This window comes from Coffea eugenioides, chromosome 5 (assembly GCF_003713205.1).
Source record: "Coffea eugenioides isolate CCC68of chromosome 5, Ceug_1.0, whole genome shotgun sequence".
NCBI lineage: Eukaryota > Viridiplantae > Streptophyta > Magnoliopsida > Gentianales > Rubiaceae > Coffea > Coffea eugenioides.
The window spans coordinates 8484828-8511787 of NC_040039.1; the positions used below are offsets into that span (position 1 = coordinate 8484828).

The following is a 26960-nucleotide window of genomic DNA, read 5'->3' on the forward strand; positions in this document are numbered from 1 at the left end:
AACTACAGCTTGTAAGCAAGGAGTTTATCTCTGAAACTTCTCATCATAAAAGATGAAAGAAAAGGAAGAGAAGAACAACTTTCAGCTTTTTAATCCATGGAGGTATTTTAGCCATGATTAAGGGCCCAATGGTGGTGCACAATTCACAACAATGAAAAGACTAATGGTGGACCTCATTATATTCAGACTTAACTTTTAGATACATTTCTAAGCAGTCAGAGAAAGAGAAGTATTTTGATTCATCAGCTATCTAGATTGTCACTGAGAGTTGGAAGCTTTGCCAAACTTTCAGGTTCTAACTTAGAATTCTATATTAACTCAGCTGGATAAATAATCAATCGAGACTTCAAAATGTACTGATAACTGAATATTGGTATGGCTAAGGCAAACGACTGGAGATGGATATAGGTATTATAGTAAAATTATCATGATAAGAAAGCTTTCAAAGTTTCCAAACGATAATCAAGCACTAGCATGTGCAGTAGTATAACGCACAAGCAACTAGCAACATATTGGTCAAACAACCACTAAAGATCAAATCATAACCAGAATGGCATAAGGAAGGACAATAAAGATATGGTATTATTAGAACAACATCCTAGCTTGTAACAAAAAACAAATAGTAGTCACTGAAACGAAACGGCATATACATACGATGCGGCATATCCAAAGCAGGTAAGAGAAGAGGATAAAAAAGCAAGCAAATTAAGTATGAGACCAGATAGCCCCAGAAATTTAGAAGGAGACAAACAAAGGAATGTCAAAGAGCAATTTAATCAGCAATATCGATAGCAAATACCACAAGTTGAAATGAGTAAAGTGAAAATATCACAAAGAAATTGAGCTTAATTACCTTGCCTTTAAACCAGAAGAGCTCGTAGAATTGTAGATTGAGTTGTCTCAAAGCTACAATTGGTTTATCGATAGAGAACCAAATCCAACCGAGGATATCCGATTTATTCACCTTTCAAAAAATGACCTAAAACTAAAAGAAAATTTGGTTTGATATTTCTATTGCAGATATAAAACTAAGAAACAAACACAAAAATTAATTGACCAGGAATTAGGAACCGAAGGTATTTCTACTGCATCATTAGAAATCAAAGGGAATTGAGAGAGAGAGAGAGAGAGGTGGAATTAGGTTGTTTGCTTTCAGACTTTGGAAAGGATCAGATTTTTGGGTATTTAGGTATTTAGGTGTTTAGTTATCTTTAGAACATCGTTTTTCCCCCCTTTTTTTGGGCTTTATTTTCTTTTCTTTTATGGGTTTTTATTAAAACTATGTCGTTTTTATGCAAAAATTATGAACCGCTGTGAAATTTGCAGCACAAATTGAAATTTGCTGCTTATTTGCTGCACTTTCTCCTTGTGCCGCAGCAAAAGCGTTGCAAAAAGCCCGTTTTCTTATAGTGAGAGGAATCAATTAACTCATAAATCAAACAATAATTATATTTACATCATAAAATCTGTAGGATTTGTGTATGTTTATACATTCATCAAGTTCCTTATGGTTATGTATTTAGGATCATGCAAACTTATATGCTTTTAGTAGACATCTCATAGGATTTATAATGTTTTCACTAATTAGACAATAAATAATTAATTTAATTCAAATCATACTTTTGAAGCATGTAATGCTAGTCTAAGATATTGGTCAAAAAGCGAAAGGAATAGATAACCTTCACATTATGACTTAAAAGAGATAATGGTGATTTAATGCGAAAGAGTAAAATTCCAAAGGTTCAAAGAAGGCCTTTTACTATTTTCTAGATCAAGCTTCATTGTCTAAGACTTTTTCTAATGTGTAATAAAAGAAAGTTCTAAGGTGTATTGAATGATTAAATTCAAATGATCTTATTTTAAGAATTCACAATTCACTCAAGAACATGGCTCTTAGTTCTCAAAGACTTAAACATTCATAACAGGGACAACATTAACACCAAGTTCATCAAGTATACAACTAGCACTCAATTCATTGTGCTAAATTATCATGGGTCAATCATAAATGAAGCTAAGTTAGAATTCAAGAAGAAGGAATATTAGAAGTATTTGAATAATTTTTGCAAAAGCTTAAAAAATTCAATAATGATCTTTAATAAAAAACACATAGCATGATCAGTTGAGCAGACACTCAAGATTCAGAAACAAATACATAAGTACAACAATCATGAGTGGTTTTCTACTCCTCTCTCCCACTTTAAAACTTTACATTATTCTCAATGTTAAAGAAAAATCAAAGACGAAAGAGAGTAAAGAAAAATTCTTTGATATGCTCATGATCTTCCATAACCTTAAGTTGATCTTTAATAGAGATAACTTAGTTTTTCCACCCCAAAACTTGCGAGGAACCATGGCTACCTACAAGGACAATGACAAACCAAAGATTCAAAAGACAACCGAAACTGAGAAAACAAGAAAATGAAGAAGCTAGTGATTTCAAGAGGACTCAATCGAAAATAAATGAGATGTGGTAGAAGTTGTTTAAAGTTGTGGTCACTAGTTAGGCAATCTGCTTATTGGACTTTCTAATGTTGGATCCTTAACGTCTATAACTGACTCATGTTTATTAAATCCATATTCAATATAGGTTTTCAACCTTTATCCTCTTTTCTTTGTACAATAAAATGTCCCTCTACCTTTTTGTAATTTCAGCTTTGATGCTTTTGGAAAATGGTTAAGTTCAAGGTCAAGTTCTTCAAATGATGTTTTAAACCATTCTAGGTCATGTATAATTCTACAAATTTTGATTTCAAAATATTTGAAAAGCATGGTGCAGCCTTTAAAAGGTTTGCATGGTAGCCTCCACTAGGCCCTTGAAAACATTTTTCAAAAAGTAGTCATCAATAAGATCATTAAAAATATAAAATTTGAACACTAATTATGCTCAAAAGGATGTTTCATTGCTTTTGAAAAACATTAAAACCAAACCTTAAGTTCAATTTTTTTTTAACATCTTTTATAATCCTTCTCCTTGGTAAGAAACATTGACCATCAATGATGAGTATCTTATAATCATTGTCCATATCTTAAACTATGAAACTACCAAAAAAATATGAAATCATCAACCATAACTAGGATATCCTATATTACTACTTTAGAGTATTTAATTGTTCAATTGACCAATTGCAAGAAGATACTAGTAGGTTTTGCCTTCCATAACCTAACTTCTTAAACACATAGTAAGGCATAAGATTAATGCTAGCTCCCAAATCATATAAGAGTTTATTAGAATTTAAGTTGCATATAATACAATAAATAAAACAAACCCTCTAAATCCTTTAGTTTTGGTGGCAACTTATTTTGCAAAAGAACTGAGCAATCTTTTGTTAAGCTATAGCACATTGTCTTAAAGTTATAGACTTTTCTTTGTTGGTTATTATTTCTTTCAAGAACTTTGCATAAGTTGAAATTTGTTGTAATGCATCTACAAATGAAACGTACACGTGGAGTTTCTTGAAAAATTTAATAAACTTTTTTAATTGTTGATCCAATTACCTTTGTTTAGCATGTTGGAGAAAAAGAAAAGAATTGATTAATTCCAACCAATTCATCATCCTTACCCTTTTTACCTTCTTTTCATTCATTATTGGACTGATTAGCATGCTATTTATGGTTAGCTGTCAAAACTTCTAAAATAATATTGATTTTTATTATCAAAACAAAGAAACTTTGTGATATGATGGTGAAAATCAGGTCAACCCCTAGAAAATTTAACTCTACACATTCTACAAGAAACTGAAATTAGGAAAAAAAAAGGGGGTTTGAATTAAAAATTTTAAAAATAAATTCAAGAAAATTAAAGAAACTGATCAATTTAAAATAACTCAGTTCAAAGGTTAAACATTCACTCCATAGACTTTGTTGATTATTGAAGTGCGGAAATCATCCTTTCAATTCAAGCAAATAAATTCGATTATCCTTAAAGTTAACGAAAGCCAAGACATTCAATAGTAAAATTAACTAGAAAAATCTTCCAATCAGTTCCTTATTATAAAGTGAATTCAATGTTGAAAAGCAATTCTCTTTCACTCAATAATAGCATTAAAATAAAGAATATAAATTTAATCCAAGCAACCATTGAAAAGATTAAATAATTTAACTTGTCTTGTTTTCTCCATAGTAAATTAATATGAAAGGGTAGACAATCAAATTAATTTACTGAAAGGGTAGACAATCAAATTAATTTACTTTGCTTCTTGTTCTAATTCCTAACAACAATTATGGATTGAAAGAAACTAGAAAGCATGTAAGCAATCTCAAAACTATTTCAACAAGTGAGAAACAGTAATCAATTGCAAAAGAATTTAACAAAGAAGAAACAAGTACTTGAACATAAAAGAATTACAAATAACGAACATTGCTTTTCAAAATCGAGGATAGAGACAAAAGTTGTTCCCCTATGTCTTCATAGCTATAGTAGGAGCAGGCGTCCTTGGCCTACCCTACACATTCAAGAGAACAAGCTGAGCGATAGGCATCACATTCTCTCCTCGATAGCCTTCCTCACCTACCACTGTATGATGCTCTTAGTCCACACGCAGAGAAGACTTGAATCCAATCTTAAGTCTCCAAAGATCTCATTTTTTGGTAATCTTGGATTTGTTGCATGTGGTCTTGTTGGCAGGTTTGCCATCAATGGTATGATTGTTCTTTCTCAAGCTGGTTTCTGCGCAAATTACTTGATAAGCCAATACTTTAGCTTATATATTCAATTACGCTCCCACTAACCCTAATCCTAAGATCTTGGGAATTTTTACGCCCAAGTCTATGTACATATGGAGCTGTTTCGCATTCCAACTGGGGTTGAACTCAATTCCCATGCTAACCCATTTGGCACCCTTGAGCATATTTGCTAACTTAGTTGATATTGACACCATGGGGCTGGTGATGGTCGAAGATGTTATGATTTTTCTTACAAACAGGCCTACCTTGGAAGCCTTGGGCGGGTTCAATGTGTTCTTTTATGGGCTTGAGGTGGCGGTTTATGCTTTTGAAGGGATCGGAATGGTATTGCAGCTGGAGTCAGAAACGAAGGAGAAGCAACAGTTTGCGAGAATCCTGGGCCGGGCCATGGCTTTCATCTCCTTAATGTACGGAGGATTTGGAATTTTGGGGTATTTTGCTTTTGATGAAGAGACCAAAGATATAATCACGACCAATTTTGGGCAGGGACTATTGTGCAACCTTGTTCAGTTGGGTTTGTGAATTAACCTATTCTTTACTTTCCCACTGATAATGAACCTTGTTTATGAGATGGCAGAGAGGAGATTCTGTGAAGCTAGGTATTGCTTGTGGATGAGATGGGTTACGGTTTTGGGAGTGACGTTGGTGGCTCTCCTGGTGCCAAATTTTTCTAATTTCTTGTCTCTAGTTGGGAGCCATGTATGCATCATTTTGGGTTTTATTTTGTTGGCTTTGTTTCACTTGATTGTCCACAAGAAAGAATTGGGGTGGCAGGGATTGGCTCTAGACGTGGCAATTGTAGCACTGGGTTTAGCATTTGATGTCTGCGGAACATGGACTTCCTTGATAGAGATTATGGCAGCCAAGGCTTGAGAAACAAAGCAGAGAACGGACCTGCATGCATAATTTTTTTTGTTAATTTTCAATTTTTAAAATTTTACCATGCTTAGTACACTTATTTCTCGCGCTTTCCAATCTTTAGTTTTTTGGTATTGCTACATGGATGAGTGTGTTTGGCACTTGTTACCATTTCAGCCCAATCAGAAGAAAGTCCAACAACCACCTGAGGGAAGTAGCAGGAAGAAGCACGTGCTTTTCATAATCAAGGTGGATATGTCATAAATGGGCCAAATTTGCTATTAGTAGCATGAAGGTGTTTCGTCACATATATGTAATGGGAAAAAACCCCAGTGGACATGTAATACCAAAATAGATTGGTTGTTAAAACACAGGTCTAGGATTTGTCTTTTGGTGATGCCAATTGGAAACAAAAAGTTTATGATGTGTGTTTGTTAATAATAATATAAGCAAGCAAATATTCATTTGTGCTAAATACTAATAGTACTACAAAAGCTGTATCACATTGGTTGGTATTACATAAGCAACGTTAAATTAAATCTCCCACAACACAATGCAACACACATTTGGAAACTAATAATTGCACTTGACATTTCAAGACTCGAGCATCCCAAAGAAAAAAAAATAGATGAAACCATTCCATAAAAGAGCATGAAAAATTTTATAGTAGTAAAATCTAACATTTCGCTCCATCCACCATGACTAAATTGCTACGAAAATGGTACTATTGATGGTACTGTACTTAATTTAAACCCAATAGTACTCTCTCAACCACCAAATTCTTAAATGCACCCAAAAAAAATAGTCATAGTAGTTGAAGAAACACAACAAAGGAAAGAGGGAGAGAAAGCGGAAGAAATAAAGAAAAAGAAAAAGGTAACAATGAAGCAGCAACGGAACGGCCTGAAACTAAGACATCAGCAGCAACATCAAAAAAGAACCAAAAAAAAAAAATCTAATCAAGCTCCTTCTAGACTTTAATCCCCATGGCATTAGCAGTTACGATGATAGACTTACAAATGGACTCCAGAAGCATATACTGACAACTAGGGGTCCTGTTGCTTCGCGTTGGCAATCTCGTACACGTGCTTCAAGGTCAAGGAGGAAGTCGTCATGTGACTGGGGAGCTCACTCCCGTTCTTCAACCTCGCCACCTTCTTTAGGTACCACATGACCAACGGCGACCTGACGGTGAACTTGAAGGTGTTGTCCTTCAAGGCAGTGATGACGGCGGCCATGGGGGTGTCGGGCTTGTACTTTTGCGACCTAGCATTGAAATCCTTGCAGAAGGCCATCAGATTGAGCATGTATTGACCCAGCAGCAGCCCCACGGGAGGTGCCAGCCGAGCTTCCCTAGCTGGAACTATTAAGCGGATCATTGTTGCCACTAGCCAACGGGTCAGGATCTCCTTCAACGTTGACATTTTTTATGGGGAATTTCCAGATGCACTAGTACCAATCTTTGAAAACAAGAATTCACAAAGAAAATTAGGTCCCTGGTTTCATAAAATACATACAGCTTTGCACCTTTTACAAGATACAACATATAATTATATTCCAAGAAGACATACTATCTGACAAGTTTGTCTATTTATCAACTATTCACATAAATATGGAAGTAGAAGTACAACTACTGTAATCCAAAACAACAAGAACAAAATCTAACTTGATTGATGACTTATAGATTTCTTCCCATCCCAAGATACAAATGACTTCACAACGTTATGACACATCACACAAATAAGTTCCAATATACCATATTGATATTAAAGTAGAAAAGCATAAATGTCACACTTTAACTCAAAACTGTAGCAAAGAAAAAATTTAATGTAACATTTGGAGATGAATAATCATGCTCCATAAAGTCAGATTCGACCAAGCGTTGAGGCTTGATCGCTTTTTAGAATCATTTCATTTCAAATTATTAGTTAATGTGCATGTGCATGTTATCCTTTACAGTTGAAACGCGATTTTAACGCATTTGTATGCATGTTCTGCACCATTTAATCTAATTAGTATGCATGCTCTGCTCTTATTTTTTATAATTACTGCCACGTTTCCGTATTTAAACTCATCACATTTCCCGATTGCATGTGTTATTTACGATTCTATTCCAATTAAAACTTCTATAAGACCATAATAAGAGATAACAAATATAACATCCTTTTATGCGTTTTTAATTTAAACAAGTAAGGGAAAATATTATTTATAGTCCCATTTTTTGTTATTCACACTTTTATAATCATTTTAATCATATAGTTTTCATTAATTAGACTATATGATAAAATAAATGATGGGAGTGCAAGTAATAAAAAATGGAGTGCAAATAAAATTTTTCTAAGTAAGAAGTGGCTTACATACCTTTTTAATTTAAATAAGTAAGAGGTGGCTCCACTTATACTACGAAGTGGCTTTCATGCCTTTTTAATTTGGGTAAGGAAAGAGAAAACATTACCAAACTTCCTAAAAGTAAAAAAATAAATGACAATATTTTATCTTTTAACTTAGTAATCCTAACTAAAAGGGCCAAATTATATAGAAAATAAAAAGGAAATAATATTCATTGGTTGTGGATTTAAAAAATAAAGAATGGTATCATTTATGAAATCTAAATTACGAAATTGCTAAAAAAAACAATGCACTACTGGCCTTTTAATGTGAAAATTTTTATTTGAAACATTCATTTTTGATAAAAATAATGATAATAACAACACCAGTTCCATCAAAAAATTTTAAAAAGTAACATTACCGTTTAAGAGATGAGAGAAAGGATGATGGTTTTTAATAATTTTGAAAACTCTAAAAACACATATTACAAAGATTTTTTTTAATTTATGTTAAAGTTTATGAAAATACTAATCTAGATGCAGTCAACAATTTTAGGGACACAAGATACTAATCTAGCATTTTAACCTGTGTTATGCACGGGTTTATATTTCAAATCGAAATAATATTGTATATAGGAGAAAGAATTTTTTTCTAAAAATCGAAGAAAATAAATTGGTTATAATTTATTTTTTTATATTATAAGTTTTGATACCTGGGCATAACATAATATTTTTTGTCAAATTTTTTTTAGAAAATTCTTCTGACCTTACCACCCAACCTAACCCTCTCCTTAAATGCATTAACAATTCCTCTATTATGTAAATTATTATAAGTTAAATTATTTTATTCAAATTGCTTCAGATATTGATAGACAATAAGTAAGCAAGTTTTGGCTTCAAGTTATTTAAGATTTTAAAATTAAATAAGTCCATTTTTTGCTCATAAAGTAAATTTTTTTTCAACATGTTAAGCATACACTTCTTCAAAATTTTGTCTATATATATATTATTTTGTACCAAAATATATAAATATATACAATATAATTTTGATTTGAAATATAAACCCGTGCATAACACGATTTAAAATGCTAGTCATGTCACGTCATATAACTTAACTGTATAAAAAGCGTCGGTTTAGCTACAGTAGATATGGACCGGTTATGGTCTAATTCTTAGCAACTCTGGTGGCTTTTACAATGTGACATTCAAAGAAGTTCATCTCTTACAATAGTAGCATGCTTTGTGTTTGATGATTTGCTTCTAAAGGTAGCTTTACCACTACACTGGTTTAGTTTTCTGAAAATTTACGTGTCCCATTGTTATGGAGTATTAGATGATTTGACAAATGTTCTTTAGCTTATTGTTTGGTCCTAAACAAAAATGATTTTACTTTTGCCTTTGTGTTTGTATGCTGAATGATCCTTTAATGTCTTGCAATGGCTCGAACTATCTTTAAATTCTATTGGAAACGATACTTTGATAAACCTGGAAACATTAATTTCATCGATTGTTTTTGACTTTTACTGCATTGTCATGTTAGTGACTATCATAGTTAGGACCAAAGACCAGTTAAAGAGTATTTCCACAGCTTCTACTGTCTTGGTTCTAATTTTCCACATGTTTTGGGGCTCAACAAGTAGAATCTGCACTCAAATCATGATTTGTTTGATATAATTTGGTTTTTGCTTAAATTTTGGTTTTAGGAACTGGTCATGCACTGATTAATTCTTGGCACAGATAAGCACTTCTGAGTTCCATATCTTGATTCATTGAAAGGGGATTGTTCAATGGACCGATCCTAACTTGGGGGGACAAAGACTTTTAACATACCTCAGTCTTCAATTATTTTGCAGCTTCCTTGTTATATTAGTTTCCCTGGTTTTGCACATGGACATGGACATTACTTTAATTACCCTACTGCTCTAATAGTTTGCACATGGACATGGTTTCTCAACATGACGACAATTAAGATCTTTCATGTTCTATTAATTTTAAAAATGAGAGTTATAGGGAATTTTTCAATATATTTTACACAGCAAATTGGGCATTGGCCGTGCCTTGCACATCTAGAAAATTTCTAGTCAATCTAAGAAACAAAAACGAGTTTAACGAAGTCTTCTTCTTCTTCTCCTGCGACTCTGCCTTCTGCCCTTCAAAGCTTCACTCCCAAATCGAAGCTGCTCTCCGCCGCACTCTACGTCTCCATCTCAGTTCTCACTTCACCAGTTCATCTTAACCATTAGCCGACCTTAATTACCGCATCCGTACACCGTGCTGGTTCGTCACTGCCAAAGCCAAAGCGCCAATCATTGCTCATCTCTGGTTCATTGCCGTGCTGGCTCACTTAGGTAAGTTCATATATCCCTAAACTATCTTTTTTATGTTTGATTTTTGCTTAATTGCTTTCAATCAGTGCCATTTAGGGTTTGAATAATAATGTAAATTGGTTGATTATACTTGTCAGCTTAGCTCAATAGTTTCGATGTCTTCATATTGCCTATTTTGTGTGGCTAAATTGATTGTTCATTTGAGTAACAATTTTATAGCTGTGTAAAGGCATAAAGCTGAGAGTTTGCAATTCACATGAATTGGTGTTGTAGGCTTGTAGCATGTAAGTTTGTAATTAGAATATTAGATTGATTACAGTTGTGCTAGGACTCAGAAGCAGCGTAGCTATTATGTTGATAACAGGGTTATCTCAGCAGGGTTTTTTTTTTTTTTTATAAAATGAATTCGGGCTAACCGAATTCATTACCATTTTCGAATTCGAAATCGGTTGCGAAATGAATTCGGTTATATTCAATTCGAATTTGAAATCGGTTTAAATTTCTATAAGTCAAATTAGGGGTGAGCAAATTCGGTTCTTACCGAATTCATAACCGATTTCAAATTCAATTCGGTAATTTGAAATCGGATATTTGGTAATTTGGTACAAATTCGGTACATGCCGAATTCACTGAATTCTAATATGGTATGAAATAGGTAAAGAGATTATGAATTTGGTAATAACCGATTTCGCATTCAAATTCGGTAATTGAAATCGGGTACCGCATTACCGCATTCGAATTACCAAATTGATATATAAAATTATATAATATATAGATAAATGCTATTTAGTATTAGTATATACCACTAATACTTTATTATATTATATAGGTAAATGCTATTAATAATAATCAGTATATGGTATTATCATCATATCATGTGCTTATAATAATAATAATAATAATATATAATAATGTACAATATATTCTTTTAGTATTTGTTAATTGTTATATGACTATAATAATACAAATATATAGTAATACATAACAATATAAGATAACTATAATACTTATTATTTTATACATGAGTAACATGAGTAGAATTAGATAATAATTAATACATATATGTATAATACTAAATATTAAACAATAAACATAATTCATAATTAGAATTTAGATATTGGTAATTTGATATATCATTCATGTTTGAATTATTGAATATTTGAATGCGTAATCTGTAACTTGCAAGTATTAGTGTACTCTACATATTTAACATAAAAATTCATATTATCTATTCACTAATCTTAATTCTTAAGGCTTTAGCCTTTAAGTATAGATAAGACAACTAAGCAGTTAGCAGTGTAAGTGAATGCATATGAATTGCAAATCAATGTATTAGTGTATTGACTTTCACAATAACATATGTAAGTAAATAAGTTTTATTTTGATTTGAAATAAATTATAAGTTTGAAACTAATATAACTTATCACTAATCATTGTAATTTGTAAGTTTGTAACTAATATTACTTATTATTAATCATTGTAAATTATGAATTCATAAATTATCACTAATCATTGTGTTCCTTAAATCATAGACTAAGGATTCTAGGTATAAGTTATCAAATAAGTTAAAATTCATATTATCTATTTACTAATTTAAGGTTTTAAGTATAGACACGACAACTAAGCAGTGTAAGTGAATGCATGTGAATTGCAAATCAATGTATTAGTGTATTGACTTTCACAATAACATGTGTAAATAAATAAGTTTTTATTTTGATTTGAAATAAATTATAATTTTGTAATTAATATAACATATCACTAATCATTGTAATTTGTAAGTTTGTAACTAATATTATTTATTATTAATCACTGTAAATTATAAATTCATTGTAACTACTAACTAATATTACTTATTATTAATCATTGTAAATTATAAATTCATAAATTATCACCAATCATTGTATAGTCTAAGGTTTATTCTAGTTTAAATTAATAGATAAATTATTACTTTTTTTTAATAGATGAATTCGGTTAAACCGAATTCATTACCGTTTTCGAATTTGAAATCGGTTGCGGTATGAATTCGGTTATGGCTAATTCGGAATTGAAAACGGTTTAGATTTTTATAGGTAGAATAACCGAATTCACCTAATTCAGTGCACCGAATTACCGATTTTGCACCGAATGCACACCTCTAAGTCAAATAACCGAATTAATTACTTTTGTGTTGGGCCTATTTGGTGTTGGGCCTGGACGCGTGATAATTTGATTGACCCCATGATTGATTGCCTGAAACTATCATTGCCCGGACCCGCATTTGTCACCTGGACCTCGGAGGGTGCTTTCCCAATTTCCGGCTAGCATTCAAAGATAGAGGGAGAGGAAAAACTGAGAATGAAGAGAGAAGCCGAAGTCTCAAAACCATTTTTGCCGGTGGTGCAGCTGCTTTCTTTCTTTCTTTCTTTCTAGCACTTTGACTAGACTACTACTACCATCTTCTGCTGCTGCTGCTTTCTGAAGCACTTTCTTATTCATCATCAGGGTTAATGTACTTAACCAACCATGGAGATAAGCACATTGAATTATGCGGCCGGCCGTCACCCATTTCAGTTGTCCTCCACTTCAACGCCACCAACTATAACTGCCAAACAACACCTCCTCCTCAGCCCTAACATTCCTCCTCCTTCCTCTACTCTTTCAAACTTCTTTCTTCTTCCCGTGAGCCGCCCTTTTGCTCCATTTTCTCGCTTCACTTACATGTCTAAGCTCTCCTGCCATAAAAAATCCCAAAGGACCCCCATTTTAGCTTCCTCTTCTTCTTCTTCTGATTCTACTAGTAATGATAACCCTCTCGACCACTCCGCTTCCGATGCTGCTGCTGGCTTCTCTTGGCTCCATCTTTCTCGCCGCTTCTTTACAAATTTCAAGCAACAAACCGGTATTGATTTTCAACATGACGCTATTGCCACACTGGCTCGGCTCGCTGCTCCACTTCGTCGCTCTGTCCAGTTGCCCCACTCTGCGCTGGAAAGGTTTAGGTCCCACTTACTTCCCGATTTCGTCAACTGGAATAAATTGGATCGCTGGAAGGTAATTTTAAACAATACACACAACTCTGTGTATTTCCGTTTGTGCAATTCAATTTTTTTTTTTTTGGAGTTGTGAAATAATAATAATAAATGCATGGGTTGATTCTGTTGCTCTGCATACTTGGCACCATTGAATTATTAGCATCATCTTTTTTTTTTGGGTTTTTTTAAAAGTTCTTGATTGATGGCCCCTCTCAGTGTGAATCTCAACTGAGGTAATGTGCTTGTTTTCTTGTTTGGGTTTTCAGGACGTAAAGAATTGGGAAGCCAAGAGAATTGGTGTTCTAATTCTTTATGCACTTGTTATGGTGGCTTCTTCTCGAGGAATTTACAAGGCAATTCAAGTACCTGTTATTAATCGAGAAAGAAGAGAGCTGGCTGAGGCATATATGGAGGCTCTCATTCCTGAGCCTACTCCCACAAATGTCAGAAAGTGTGTGCTACTTTTCCTATCTCACCTGATTTTAGTTTGGAAGAGTACGATTTCAGCTCTCACCCAGGAGCACATGACTTGAACAGTTACTATGACACGAATCTTCTGCATATTTACTTTTATATACACGTTCCAATGTTACCTGATGACATACTTATGACTTCCTTGATAATGTTTGTCATTTGACTGTCTCAATACCCGCTGCCATGATTTTTTTCTTGTATTTTTTAAAGTGTCTTTTGATTGCACTCGTTATCTCAGATGTTTCTTCTTTAATGCAGGTTCAAAAAGGGTTTGTGGAGGAAGACAACTCCAAAGGGCCTAAAACTCAAAAAGTTTATTGAAGGACCTGATGGAACGCTTGTTCATGATAGTTCTTTTGTTGGGGAAGATGCATATGATGATGATGATCATCCCCGGGACAGTGTAAAAGAAATTATAGACCAAGATGTGAAATTGAGCAAAGAAGAGAAGAAGGTTTTGAAAGAAGATTTAACAATTTTGGGTGAGTTTGCAAGTCTGTTTTTCTTCCCTCAAGTTAGTGGGCATGCTCCTTTTACAGACCATTTTGTGACACTACCCGTGAAAATAAGAAAAGGGAAAAAGATTAATGTTTTTAAATCTTCATTTAACAAGGTTCCTGGGTACATTAATTTTTGACTTGATGCGTGCTTTTTTTTTATTGTTTTTATTAAGGACCTGGGACTGGATATTGAGTTGTTTTCTATGTTTTAAGTTAATTAAATTTTAGCTGATTTGGTAATTTAACGTCCTATATAGAGTTAGTTTATAGAAAACATAAGGATGGAATGTTGTACCAGCAAATATTTTTTATACAATGTTTCCATTATGTCCTGGTGGAATTCCCGGCTTTAACTATTTTCTTTGACCAGTTGTATACATGTGATAATGTTGTAAGTAAAAATAATGGACTTCAACTAAAAATAATGGACTTCAACTGACTACTGATGAGGCAAGAAGATACAAGTGTGGAAATGCTATTGTTTGGTTTGTTATGTCTCTTTTACATACCTGAAGGACTAAACAAAATCAGCATTACTTTGGTAAAAATTGGAGCAGCAAACTTGGATTTGGCATGAATCTGAATTTTTTTCTCTTTTGTGAGTAGTACAAAGTGGAAATTTGATGGGGGTCAAGATGCTGTTAGGTGCCAGCTGCCGCCTTAAGTGCCCCACGATCTGCGTGATGGCCTGTTAATGTGGTTAAATAGCTTTTTTAACAACCTTCTTTTGCAGGAGAAAATCAGGAGAGTCAAGGAACTTGGCGTCAAAGGCTTCAAGCATGGAATGAAATCCTTCAGAAGGATAAGTTAGCTGAACAATTAGATTCATTGAATGCCAGATATGTAGTTGAGTTCGATATGAAAGAAGTTGAGAATAGCCTGCGCAAAGATGTTCTTGAAAAGGTCAAGAACAACCACGGAAACCGAGCGCTGTGGATTTCTAAAAGATGGTGGCGCTACCGCCCTAAACTTCCTTACATGTATTTTCTTCAAAAACTTGATTCTTCTGAGGTAATGATTCTAGTAGTTCATCCTTCTGTGTCTTTCTTCGTCTTGCCATTTAGGAAATTGGAGAATCTTTCCTCACGCATTTCTGCACTGATGAGGGAGAGAACTTGTAAAGTTCACATACATGAAAACATACTTGGTAAAAAATATGATGCAGATGGAGCAATGTTATTTATGTCATGCTTGTGTATGCATAAAACTTGAACTGTGCAACGCTTTCTTGACTGGTTGGCTTCCATTAGTGGGAGTGTGAGATGTTAGATTTCATTGATGAACTCCAGTGGGAGTGTGAGATGTGAGATGTTAGATTTCTTTGATATCCCTTATTTGATGCTAGGTGCAATAAATTGTTGGGGTCAACTGTAGAAGTCAGGTTATGATTTGTGTTTGATTTTTGCAGGTTGCTGCTATTGTTTTCACAGAAGACCTGAAAAGGTTGTATGTGACAATGAAAGAAGGGTTCCCAATGGAGTATATTGTGAGCTTTGTAGCTCTTGGTTATGGTTCAGCTGAATTGTATTCTTTTTCATTTGAAATTGCTTATTGATGCATTGTACTTTCTCAGGTAGATATGCCACTTGATCCTTATTTGTTTGAGATGATATCAAGTTCTGGTGCTGAAGTTGATCTCCTCCAAAAGCGGCAGATTCATTACTTTCTTAATGTTGTCTTTGCTTTGCTGCCTGGAATACTGATATTGTGGTTCATAAGAGAATCTCTGATGCTTCTTCACATCACTTCAAGACGTTTCCTTTATAAGAAGTACAATCAACTCTTCGACATGGCTTATGCTGAAAATTTCATTTTGGTAAATTTTATTGTCTCTAAATTTGTAGTTTCTTCGTCTTGAGTTTATTTTTGATCTCTTATTCCGCCACTTTCTCAGCCAGTAGGGGAAGTTGGGGAAACAAAGTCTATGTACAAAGAAGTAGTACTGGGAGGAGATGTCTGGGATCTACTAGATGAGTTGATGATATACATGGGAAATCCCATGCATTATTATGAAAAAGAAGTGAAGTTTGTGCGGGTGAGCTTCATATGTTGATAATTAAAACAGTGGATAAAATATGCCAAGAATTAATGAGTTGTAATTTTTTCGTGTCATGTTATTTGCTTTACAGGGTGTGCTTCTCTCTGGACCTCCTGGAACAGGCAAAACACTTTTTGCCCGAACTCTTGCAAAGGAAAGTGGGTTGCCTTTTGTTTTTGCTTCTGGTGCAGAGTTTACAGACAGTGAAAAAAGTGGTGCTGCAAGAATAAATGAAATGTTTTCTATTGCTAGGAGAAATGTAAGTCTGGCCAGTTTGAAAACCTTGTTCGATATCTTGTAATGTAGATGGTGATGTAGGCTTGTGGTTAAGCTTTTCTTTTCCTTGTGTTAGAACGAAAGTTTGATTCGGACCATCTCCATTCTCCTCTCCTCTTCATTCCTTTCTGCCACCCTCTGCTTCTGAAACATCTTGATACAAAGACTGCTGTGTCTTCTAAATTTCCCTTTTGCGTGTTTAATGTTTCCATGCTTTACGTTTAACAGTTCCCCATTATTTTTCTGTTGATCATGTTCTTATACATGAAATTTACTAAAGATCATCAGGCAAGAATTCTCTGCCTTTGGAGCTTTTGGAAAAACACATTCTGATTTTCATTAGTTTTGTTTTAGGATTTTTTGTGTTTAAATTTTTTCCCCCCAAAAAACTTTCGATGCCTTCGTGCTATGTCTAGGAAGAACAAAATTTAATCATCCTTCTTTATGCAGGCTCCTGCTTTTGTTTTTGTTGATGAGATTGATGCTATTGCTGGGAGGCATGCCCGAAAGGATCCACGAAGAAGAGCAACATTTGAAGCTCTTATTGCTCAGCTTGATGGAGAGTTAGTGTCTTCCTTATGCCACAACTATATTGCTTCTGCGTATCTAAGTATTGATCTGGCAGGTTTATCTTTTTAAGATTTAGGATGTTATTTCCTGGAATCCCCAAAATTTTGACCACAGCACTTTGTTTGCTTGAGATTCAGTTTTGTGAATCCAGGAGGAATTATCCACATACAAGTGATTGTGAGGGAAATTCATAGTGATGATTCGATGTGTGTGGTGTTTCATGTTGTTCCATCTTGGTCTCCTAGTGAAGGATGTTTAGTAGCATGGTAAACTTTTTAAATCTATAGGGTTGTGTGCTCAATCAGAATTCAACTGTAAGAGAGAGTTCCTGTTTTTGTTACAAAGATCATATTATGAGACTATGTATGTGATGTAAGACTTAAAATGACAGACTTGCTAAACTGAATAATAAATTATACTGCTTTCATGTGATTAATAGATGGTGAACGTTTATGCATTTTGATGTATTGTTGCCATGCACTAGGAAAGAAACAGTGGAGCTAGTTATGGCTTCTCTATTTATTAGTAGTATCAAGTTAGAGTTTCTGACTATTGTTGTCATAACTTCACTAACATTAGTGTTTCCACATTGCATATTGTTGTACTTCTGACTGGATGTATATCAACCATGGGAACATGTTGTAATCGAATAAAGATTGGCAAGGAGAAGGAAGGGGTGGGAGTAGAAAGAGAGAGATAGATGAAGGGATAGAGTCAATTTCACAATTTTATAATTGTCCATATTGAAATTTGCAGCTGCTGTTTAGTAATTTCAAGTTTAATATTACCACTTACAAAGGGAAGTCTGTTGTTCCCAGGAAAGAAAGAACAGGTGTTGACAGGTTCTCATTGAGGCAAGCTGTCATATTCATCTGTGCTACTAATAGGCCAGATGAATTGGACCTAGAATTTGTTCGGCCTGGACGTATTGACCGTCGTTTATATATTGGATTACCTGATGCAAAGCAACGTGTACAAATTTTTGGTGTGCATAGTGCTGGTAAACGACTTGCAGAGGATGTTGATTTTGAGAAGGTATAATGTGTCTAATTGCTGAACTCTTGTATCAATCTTCACCGATTTTACAACTCCTCCGAGGTATCATATGGGGGGTTTTTTCAATCTCTTTCTATGCAGGTCGTGGTCCCCTTCCATTTAATGTATCGGTGGAAGGAGAGTCTTGTTTTCTTTTGTCTGCTACTATTTAATTAAGAATTTACTCTCCTGCCCTCTCTCTCTGTTAAATATTTTACCTCCATGGGGCTTTGGAGTAAAGGGGCTTCTGACTAAAAGGTCTGGAGAATGGTTTACTTATGACAATCTTGTCTCTTTACTTGTGCAGCTTGTATTTCGGACTGTTGGATATTCAGGAGCGGATATTAGAAACCTAGTGAATGAAGCTGGAATAATGTCGGTAAGTTAGTCATCTCTGTGCTTTACAAGCTATATTTCTGATCTACTGTGTACATATTCTGGTGACCTCTGTTTTAATGGATGGAATGGAATAATGAACATGGAAATGTTTTATTGTTCAAGAGAAAGCTTGCAGAATTAATAAAGTTTTTATCACCATGTTTTGCGGATTACTTGTTGGCAGATCTCTTATCCTTTTGCATTTGAATTCTTAAATCCTGATTATTGAGATCAAGGCTTAATCCTCTGATATTATTTGTGTAATGGATAAATTAAATATCTTGAGTTTCAAAATGTATAGCCTTCCTAAACTGCAGCTGATGTTTAAAAGTCTATCTCAAGATATATATTTGGTTAAACATGAGAACTTAAGATGCAACTCGGATATAATATTTACTTCCCAACCCTCCCCCCCTTTTTTGTGAGCTCAACGTATTAAATCCATGCAGAAAGATCTTCAAGATGTTGAGGCTTTCTCAACAGTTGGAACTTTTCATGACCTTTGGCTCTAGATATGATTGTTGTCTTCTATTTCACTTGTATTGTATACATACAGATGATGAACAAAATACTCCTAACAGGCTTTTTCACTACTTGTACAGGTGAGAAAAGGGCAGACTAAGATCTACCAGCAAGACATTGTAGATGTATTGGACAAGCAACTGCTTGAGGGTATGGGTGTGCTTCTCACGGAGGAAGAGCAGCAGAAGTGTGAACAAAATGTAAGCATTTTATGCATGCAAACTAATAAGAGTATCGCTGCTAACATTTTGAGATCCTTCTAGATGTTCTTTTCATCACATGTTTAATGTGTTCACATAATAGGTGTCTTTTGAAAAGAAAAGACTTCTGGCAGTACATGAAGCTGGACACATAGTCTTGGCACACTTGTTCCCTCGTTTTGATTGGCATGCATTTTCTCAGCTTCTACCTGGTGGCAAGGTACAGCTCCTGTTGTGAACATTTATAGCGCTTAATCTTGCCCGAGTTGTCTCCAACACTGTTCCTTGTTCTATTGAAAAGGAAACTGCTATATCTGTGTTTTATCCTCGAGAAGATATGGTTGATCAAGGTTATACAACCTTTGGCTACATGAAAATGCAAATGGTAGTTGCTCATGGTGGGCGATGTGCTGAACGTATTGTATTTGGGGATGATATTACTGATGGTGGACAAGATGATCTGGAAAAGATTACAAAGGTAAGTAAATAGTTTCAGATCTATTTCTGAAAGCAGATAAGAAGCTGCTTCACTGATGGGCTAGTTTTTAAGTATCTAGTTTGGAGTTAAATGGGGACCTATCTCTTCTGCTTGGTAATAATTTCCATTTTCCCTTTAGATTGCTCGAGAAATGGTGATAAGCCCCGGAAATCCTAGGTTGGGGCTTACAGCTTTGACAAGAAGACTTGGACTGGTTGAGAGACCAGATAATCCTGATCGTGAGCTTATTACATATAAGGTAGTTCTTATTTTTTTTTTTTTTTTAAGAATTTTAAGCTTCATTGTAGGAATTCCTTTTGCTTAAGCATGATCATATCCTTAATTTTTCTGAGCAACTAATTATGCTGCTTCAACTTGTTATGGTGATATAGTGGGACGATCCTCATGTTATTCCTGCTGATATGACAGTTGAAGTTTCTGAACTATTTACCAGGGAGTTGGCAAGAGTAAGTGAAGTATCCCTTTGTGATTGTTTCATGTTTCTTGGAGGACATAGCCCTTTGTGATGGTTTCATGTTTCTTGAAGGACATATCCCTTTGTGATGGTCTCATGTTTCTTGAAAGACATCCTGAATCTTTTTGCACCCAAATGTGGTTATTGCTTTGCTCAGATAAAGGTTATTCTGGTTTGAGATAAGTGAAGAATATAATTCAGTTACATCTCACATCCAAACCACTTTAGATTTATAGACCTTGGCAGGTGGAAGATATGGGATTCTTGAACATCCTTGTCTGCTACTAAAATCAAACATGTTTCCAGGACTATTAAGGAAAGGAGAATCGAGTTCAAGTTTGTGTTCTTGTTACTACCTTCAGCTTTCTTTTAAGCTAAACTTTTCCAGATATGAAGAAACTATGTAACCACAAAAGGATAACTTTATGAGAATAATTTTCATGACTAGATATTTTTTCTGTTCATAGCAAAATGAGAGTGAAACCCATAACATCACTAAGGTGAAATAATTTTATAGATTTACTCTGTGGAACCAGATTACACTGCCAAGCAAAACAGATATGAGGAGGAGGGTCTCCAATGCACTTTCTTCTCTATATATTGCATATCTGCAAATTCAGTGAAAACTATAATTTCTTATGTTGCAGTACATTGAAGAAACAGAAGAATTTGCAATGAAGAAATTAATGGAGAACAGGCACATACTAGACATGATTGCAAAGGAACTTCTTGAACACTCAAGGATAACTGGATTGGTGAGTCACTATTTACGTTTCATTCTTCTCGTCTGTGGCTTTGAGACATATAACAAATATTATCCTTATTGGCTAATTTTTCGTTCTTTTTGTCTCTCCCATTTGTGTTATTCTGATGAATAAATACGTTTGGAGCTGCATGAATAGATCATTTACTTTATAAGAGTGATTAACTGCCTCATGCATTCATGATTTAATATAAGTCCCTCTTGCAGGAAGCTTTGTTGTCAACATGTACTCTTGGTATTGCTTAAAAGATGCTGTCTTGGAGTCTATGCATAGATCTATGTATTTATGTATGAACGTATGTATGTTTGTGTGTATGTATGTATAAATGTCGAATAATAGCTTTTGTTTAGAAAAGGATTTATATTAATGTTTCCCAGATTTTTTTCCGTTTCCTTCTTGACTATCGCATTGGGCTAGTCAGCGTACTATACCCCCAAGAAAGAACAATATGTTAGGAAAATAAGTTTGACCAGACCTAGCAAAGGTTTTCTAGGAAAGTCAGCTATGTATACACCTCTGCAACTACATGAACTTGCTTTTCTGGATGGAAGTTTATAAGAAGATATTCCCTGCAGGAAGTCTTGATATTAACTGTCTATATGGTGATTTTTCTCTGCGGTGCTTTGTGATAATTAAGTAGTGCTTAATTATTGTGTTTCTTTCTTATTTGCTCAATGATGGATTCTTGTTTGACCTAAACCTTCTGTGTCTAGATTTGCAATGGGATAAGGTTTGTTCAAGTATTTGTTTACCACTTTTGTTAGTGAAAAACTAAGAAGGATTTGGGATTGTGGTGTTAGCTCTTTTGGTGCTTTCTGTTTCTGTTCTCAGGAAGTCGAGGAAAAGATGAGAGGACAATCGCCACGTATGTTTGAAGATTTTGTGAAGCCTTTCCAAATAAATTTGGCTGAGGTAGTATTCCTTTCTGTATTTCCTCGTTATATTGATAAAGCCAATAGTACTATGTGAAGCTTTAGTCACTTAAGCGTCTGTTATCTTTGTGATAAATATTATGATAATATTATAGCTTAGGAAAATGCATTTGATCTTCTAACATGCGGTTCTGTTTCTCTGTCTCTCTGGCTCTGATTTGTGCCTTTTATTTAAATGTCACAACAATGCCCAAAGATATAACCAGTTGAACAATCTTTATTCATCTCCATCCAATCTTTTGTTGAGCAATGTAGCTTTGGTGATTGAGCGCAAAGAAACTTGTTGACTTGGAATGTCTTGCACTTCTGTTACCATGGAGAATGTTTTCTAGATACATTATTTTGGAAATTGATTCAGCAGCTTTTCATTATGGTGACAAAACTACAAAATTGTTTTGCATTATTTGACGTACTTGATATCTTTGGTTTGTGGTTTTTTTTTAAAAAATTGAAGTCTCGTGTTCCTGATTACTATAAAGCTATTTTTTCTTCCTGTTAGGCCAAGGTGTAGCCTGTACGTGTGTTAAGTGAGATCCTTGTGATTTGTGAGAGCAGCATATATTGCTGGTGTTTTATGTCTGCTTTCTTTCTGCCTAGATATAGATACTGTTTGTACGTGTTTATTTGGGTCTACTGTACATCCTTTCTTGCCATGTTTTTTAGTGTCCGCTAAAGCACGTCACTAGTCCAGCTCTCAAGTCACAGAAGGCTGTTATTTATCGAGTTAAAGGCTAAATTGTTATTTTGAACTGTGAGAGTACTGTTTATACTTAACTTCGTTTTCAAAATTTCCATACCATTGGCCTTCTAATTTCTCTAAAGTGCAAAGTGATACAGTGTTTGAAGGATGAATTTGCTATTCTGACAGCCTTGTACTAGTACACATTCCGCATATTTTTCTTTGTGATAGGGACTTTTCATTTTAACGTTAGATTATCATATGTAATTTATTAAATCCTTTATGTTGAATTCTGCCAGGATGGACCATTGCCTCACAATGACCGTGCGCGTTATCAACCGCTGGACATCTATCCTGCACCACTTCACAGATGCTAGGTAGGGGTTCATCCTCCCAAATGTGTGATTGGTTGGGATTCATAGCATAAATTCTTGAATTAAGAAAAAAAATATTATGGAATTCAAGAAGGACAAAGCAAGCTCATTCTCGTATGTCCTGAACGTTCCTAGAGAAGATACTCCCCTAGTCGCCCCTAATGGCTATCATCTCTCTTCCAGAACAAGACTTTTGCTAATGTCTTCATAGCTATAGTGGGAGCAGGTGTCCTTGGCCTACCCTACATATTCAAGAGAACAGGGTGGGCGATGGGCGTCCTTATGCTCTCCTCGGTAGCCTTCCTCACGTACCACTATATGATGCTCTTAGTCCACACGCAGAGGAGACTTGAATCCAATCTGAAGTCTCCAAAGATCAAAGATATAATCACGACCAATTTTGGGCAGGGACTATTGAGCAGCCTTTGTTTAGTTGGGTTTGTGCATTAACCTATTCTTTACTTTCCCACTGATGATGAACCCCGTTTATGAGGTGGTGGAGAGGAGATTCTATGAAGCCAGGTATTGCTTGTGGATGAGATGGGTTACGGTTTTGGGAGTGACGGTGGTGGCTCTCCTAGTGCCAAATTTTGCTGATTTCTTGTCTCTAGTTGGGAGTAGTGTATGCATCGTTCTGGGTTTTGTTTTGCCGGCTTTGTTTCACTTGATCGTGCACAAGGAAGAATTGGGGTGGCAAGGTTTGGCTCTAGAAGTGGCAATTGTAGCACTGGGTTTAGCATTTGCGTCTGCGGAACATGGACTTCCTTGAAAGTAGCGCATGATAGAATTTTCAGTGTTTAGAATTTTATTAGAATTATTGTTAAATAAAATTCCACAAAATGGTGGCTTTACTCCAGAATCTTTAAATAGAAATTACGCAAAATTCTAAAATGAAATAAAGTAATAAAAAAGGGTAAAAAAATAGGTCACTCACGAATTCCGCCAGCCAATGTGTTCTTACAATTACTGCTTGAGACAATGGCAACACTATCAAAATTGTAACACATCATTTCTGGGGCTTGATTTGACTTACGAAAAAGGACAAAAATTAGAATTTTGGAATTCATAATGAAACATACAGGAGAGGGAGAGACAGTTTATCATCTATAGGATGTCAAATTTGATTTTTCCAGACATTGATGACTAGGACAGGCTATGACACTGTAACTTATCAATTTTATTACCAAAGTCACTATATTATCAACTGATATTACTTTTTTTTTTTTTTAGAATTGAAGTTCAACATCGACATTTTTTGTTTTTGTTTTCCTTTTTTTTGGGAATAGTTTGATGGATGGATGGATGGATGGATGTCCAAATGAGGACGGGTCAACAGTATGTCCTAGGGAATGTATTTTTTTGTGTTGGGCCTTTTTTGGGATTACTTTTGTATTGGGCCTATTTGGGTGGTGGTTTATGCTTTTGAAGGAATCGAAATGGTATTGCCGCTGGAGTCAGAGGCAAAGGAGAAGCAGCAGTTTGTGAGAATCCTGGGCTGGGCGGTGGCTTCATCTTCTTAATGTATGGAGGAATTGGAATTTTGGGGTATTTTGCTTTCAGTGAAGAGACCAAAGTTATAATCACGATCAATTTTGGGCAGGGACTATTGAGCAGCCTTGTTCAGTTGGGTTTGCGCATTAACCTATTCTTTACTTTCTTAATGATGATGAACCTTGATAATCATGATGAACCTTGTTTATAGGTATTGCTCTCCTGGTGCCAAATTTTGATGATTTCTTGTCTCTGGTTGGGAGCAGTGTATGCATCATTCTGGGTTTTGTTTTGTTGACTTTGTTTCACTTGATCGTGCACAAGGAAGAATTGTGCACAAGGCAGGGTTTTGGCTCTGGATATGGCAATTGTAGCACCGGGTTTAGTATATGCTGTCCACGGAACATGGACTTCCTTGATAGAGATTATGGTAGCCAAGGCTTGAGAAACAAAGCAGAGAATGGACCTGTATGCAGAATTTTTTTTAATTTTTAATTTTTAAAATTTTGCCATGCTTAGTACACTTATTTCTTATACTTTCTAGTTTTCAGTTTTTGGTATTGTTGCTATGTGGATGAGTGTGTTTGGCACTTGTTACCATTTCATCCCAATCAGAAGAAAGCCCAATAGCCACTTGAGGGAAGTAGTAGGAAGAAGTATGTGCTTTCCAGAATCAAGGTGGATATGTCATAAAGGGGCCAAATTTGTTATTAGTAGCAGAAAGGCGTTTCGTTACAAATATGTAATGGGAAAATATCTAGTGGACATGTAATATCAAAATAGATTGGTTGTTGAAACGAGTCTAGGACCTATCTTTTGGTGATGCAAATTGGAAACAAAAAGTTTATGATGCGCATTTGTTAATGATAATATAAGCAAGCAAATGTTCATTTGTGCCAAATAATAATTGTACTATGAAAGCTGAATTACATTGGTTGGTTTTACACAAGCAACGTTAAATTAAATCTCCCATAACGCAATGCAACACAGACTTGGAAACTAATAATTGCATTTGACATTTCAAGACTTGAGCATCTCAAAGAAAAAAAATAAATAAAACCATTCCATCAAAGAGTATGAAAAATTTTATAACAATAAAATCTAACAGCCCACTCCATCCACCGTGACTAAATTGCTGCAAAAATGGTACTATTGGTAGTATTGTACTTAATTTGAGCCCAACAGTACTCTCTCAACCACCAAATTCTTAAACGCACTAAAAAAAAACTCATAGTAGTTGAAGAAACACAACAAAGGAAAGAGGGAGAGAAAGCGGAAGAAAAAAAAAGCCAAAAGAAAAATTGTAATATCCAGAATCTTGTGCATCTCACTTTCTCCTTGCAGGTGATTCTGCCAATAGTTCTGGTTTCTCCCCTTCCCCTGCAAGTTAACGGGCAAGTTTAGCTGACAAAAGGGAATATGCATAGAGCGTCCTATGTATTTTTTTTTCATAAGAAATAACCTTTGATTAAATATTTTATAACATCACAAACCATTCAAATTGAACATTATGAGAAGATGTTCTAATATGTCACCTATGCAATATATATTTTTTTAAAGCATTCTTTTTTATTTTTTTTTAAGTAGAAAACTGGGAGCGCTCCTCCCTTACATGCACACGTCGAATTCCTACGTAGATGGCATTGTCCAAGTTAACCAGTAGTTGAATATGACAAGGCAATTTAGAGAAGGAGTCAAACATTCCTTAACCCCTATCCGAGAAGCCTGCCAGAGCATCAGCAATTGCATTGGCCTCTGTATAAATGTGACGCACCTGCCTAGTTTGGCTTCCTAACAGGGTCCTTATATGTTGACTGATATTGCAAAGGGGCCAAGTAGCCGGTCTATTTGATATCACCAACTGATAAAGCGTCTTTGAATCCACTTCGGCCTCCACCCGACAAGATCCTACACAGCGGCATATCTCTAAGCCATGGAGCAGAGCCCAGGACTCAGCCTTGAGCACCTGCGTATCTCCGAACTCTTTGTAAAAGGCCATGATAACCTTCCCCTGATGGTCATGAAGAACTTCGCCTCCTACCGCCATCCCATTCCTGAGACTGGCATTAGTGTTGAGTTTCACAAAAGTAAGCTTTGGCACTGTCCATTTAATGACTATACACACTTTCTTTTGCTTCTGCTTGAAACGACAAAATGGTGCGATAACCGAGTTCGAATCACCCAGCATCTGTTTCTTATTGATTATGTTGGCATCCCCCAAAAGCTTTAAAAGACACATCACCTCACTAATGATGTATCCGACATCCATCGTAACCCCTTCAAACCGTGCTGTATTCCTCCTATGCCAAACAAACCAAACAAGAAGTAACGGTACAATACCTCTGATATGGTGCAAGTGACCACTAGGAGTCGACATTACCCAGTGCCTAATAGCCACACTAAGACAAGAGTGCTATAAAAAAGGTATCCCAAACAAGAAGTGGAAATATCGCCACACCTCAGTGGCCACCGCATTCTAAAAAAAAAAAAACATGGTGAGTAGTCTCCGTCGCGAAGAAACATTGACACTTAGATGCCAAGGCAATCCCACGCTGCTGCAAAGTACAA

At 35.2% G+C, this 26960-nt stretch overlaps 1 protein-coding gene and 2 pseudogenes across 2 annotated transcripts; 2 read left to right on the forward strand and 1 right to left on the reverse strand.

The window, feature by feature from the left end:
- The first annotated feature begins 96 nt into the window (after positions 1–96).
- On the forward strand, positions 97–5556 carry LOC113771131 (annotated as a pseudogene).
- Positions 5557–6496: 940 nt separating this feature from the next.
- LOC113769967 lies at positions 6497–6965 on the reverse strand (annotated as a pseudogene).
- Positions 6966–10149: 3184 nt separating this feature from the next.
- On the forward strand, positions 10150–23760 carry LOC113770541 (ATP-dependent zinc metalloprotease FTSH 12, chloroplastic-like). 2 transcript variants are annotated; one of them, XM_027315023.1, is made up of 20 exons: positions 10150–10216; positions 12677–13225; positions 13473–13657; positions 13939–14162; positions 14914–15191; positions 15589–15666; positions 15754–15996; positions 16075–16215; positions 16310–16477; positions 16945–17057; positions 17883–18099; positions 18407–18478; positions 19080–19199; positions 19303–19419; positions 19501–19677; positions 19817–19936; positions 20070–20144; positions 20800–20907; positions 21748–21828; positions 22827–23760. In XM_027315023.1, exons 2-20 carry the CDS (start codon positions 12698–12700, stop codon positions 22902–22904), a joined length of 3123 nt encoding a protein of 1040 aa, XP_027170824.1. In that variant the 5' UTR covers positions 10150–10216; positions 12677–12697; the 3' UTR covers positions 22905–23760. The 2 variants fall into 2 exon arrangements, with proteins under 2 accessions (XP_027170824.1, XP_027170825.1); XM_027315024.1 differs by lacking the exon at positions 10150–10216 and having other exon boundaries at positions 12592–13225; positions 22827–22904; positions 23395–23760.
- Positions 23761–26960: the final 3200 nt, after the last annotated feature.

Coding starts and splice junctions, on each gene's coding strand:
- LOC113770541 (XM_027315023.1), top strand. CDS start 12,698: ATGGAGATAAGCACATTGAATTATGCGGCCGGCCGTCACCCATTTCAG. Junction 15,667..15,753: donor GGTTCCCAATGGAGTATATT/GTGAGCTTTGTA, acceptor GTACTTTCTCAG/GTAGATATGCCACTTGATCC. Junction 19,678..19,816: donor ATCTGGAAAAGATTACAAAG/GTAAGTAAATAG, acceptor TTTTCCCTTTAG/ATTGCTCGAGAAATGGTGAT.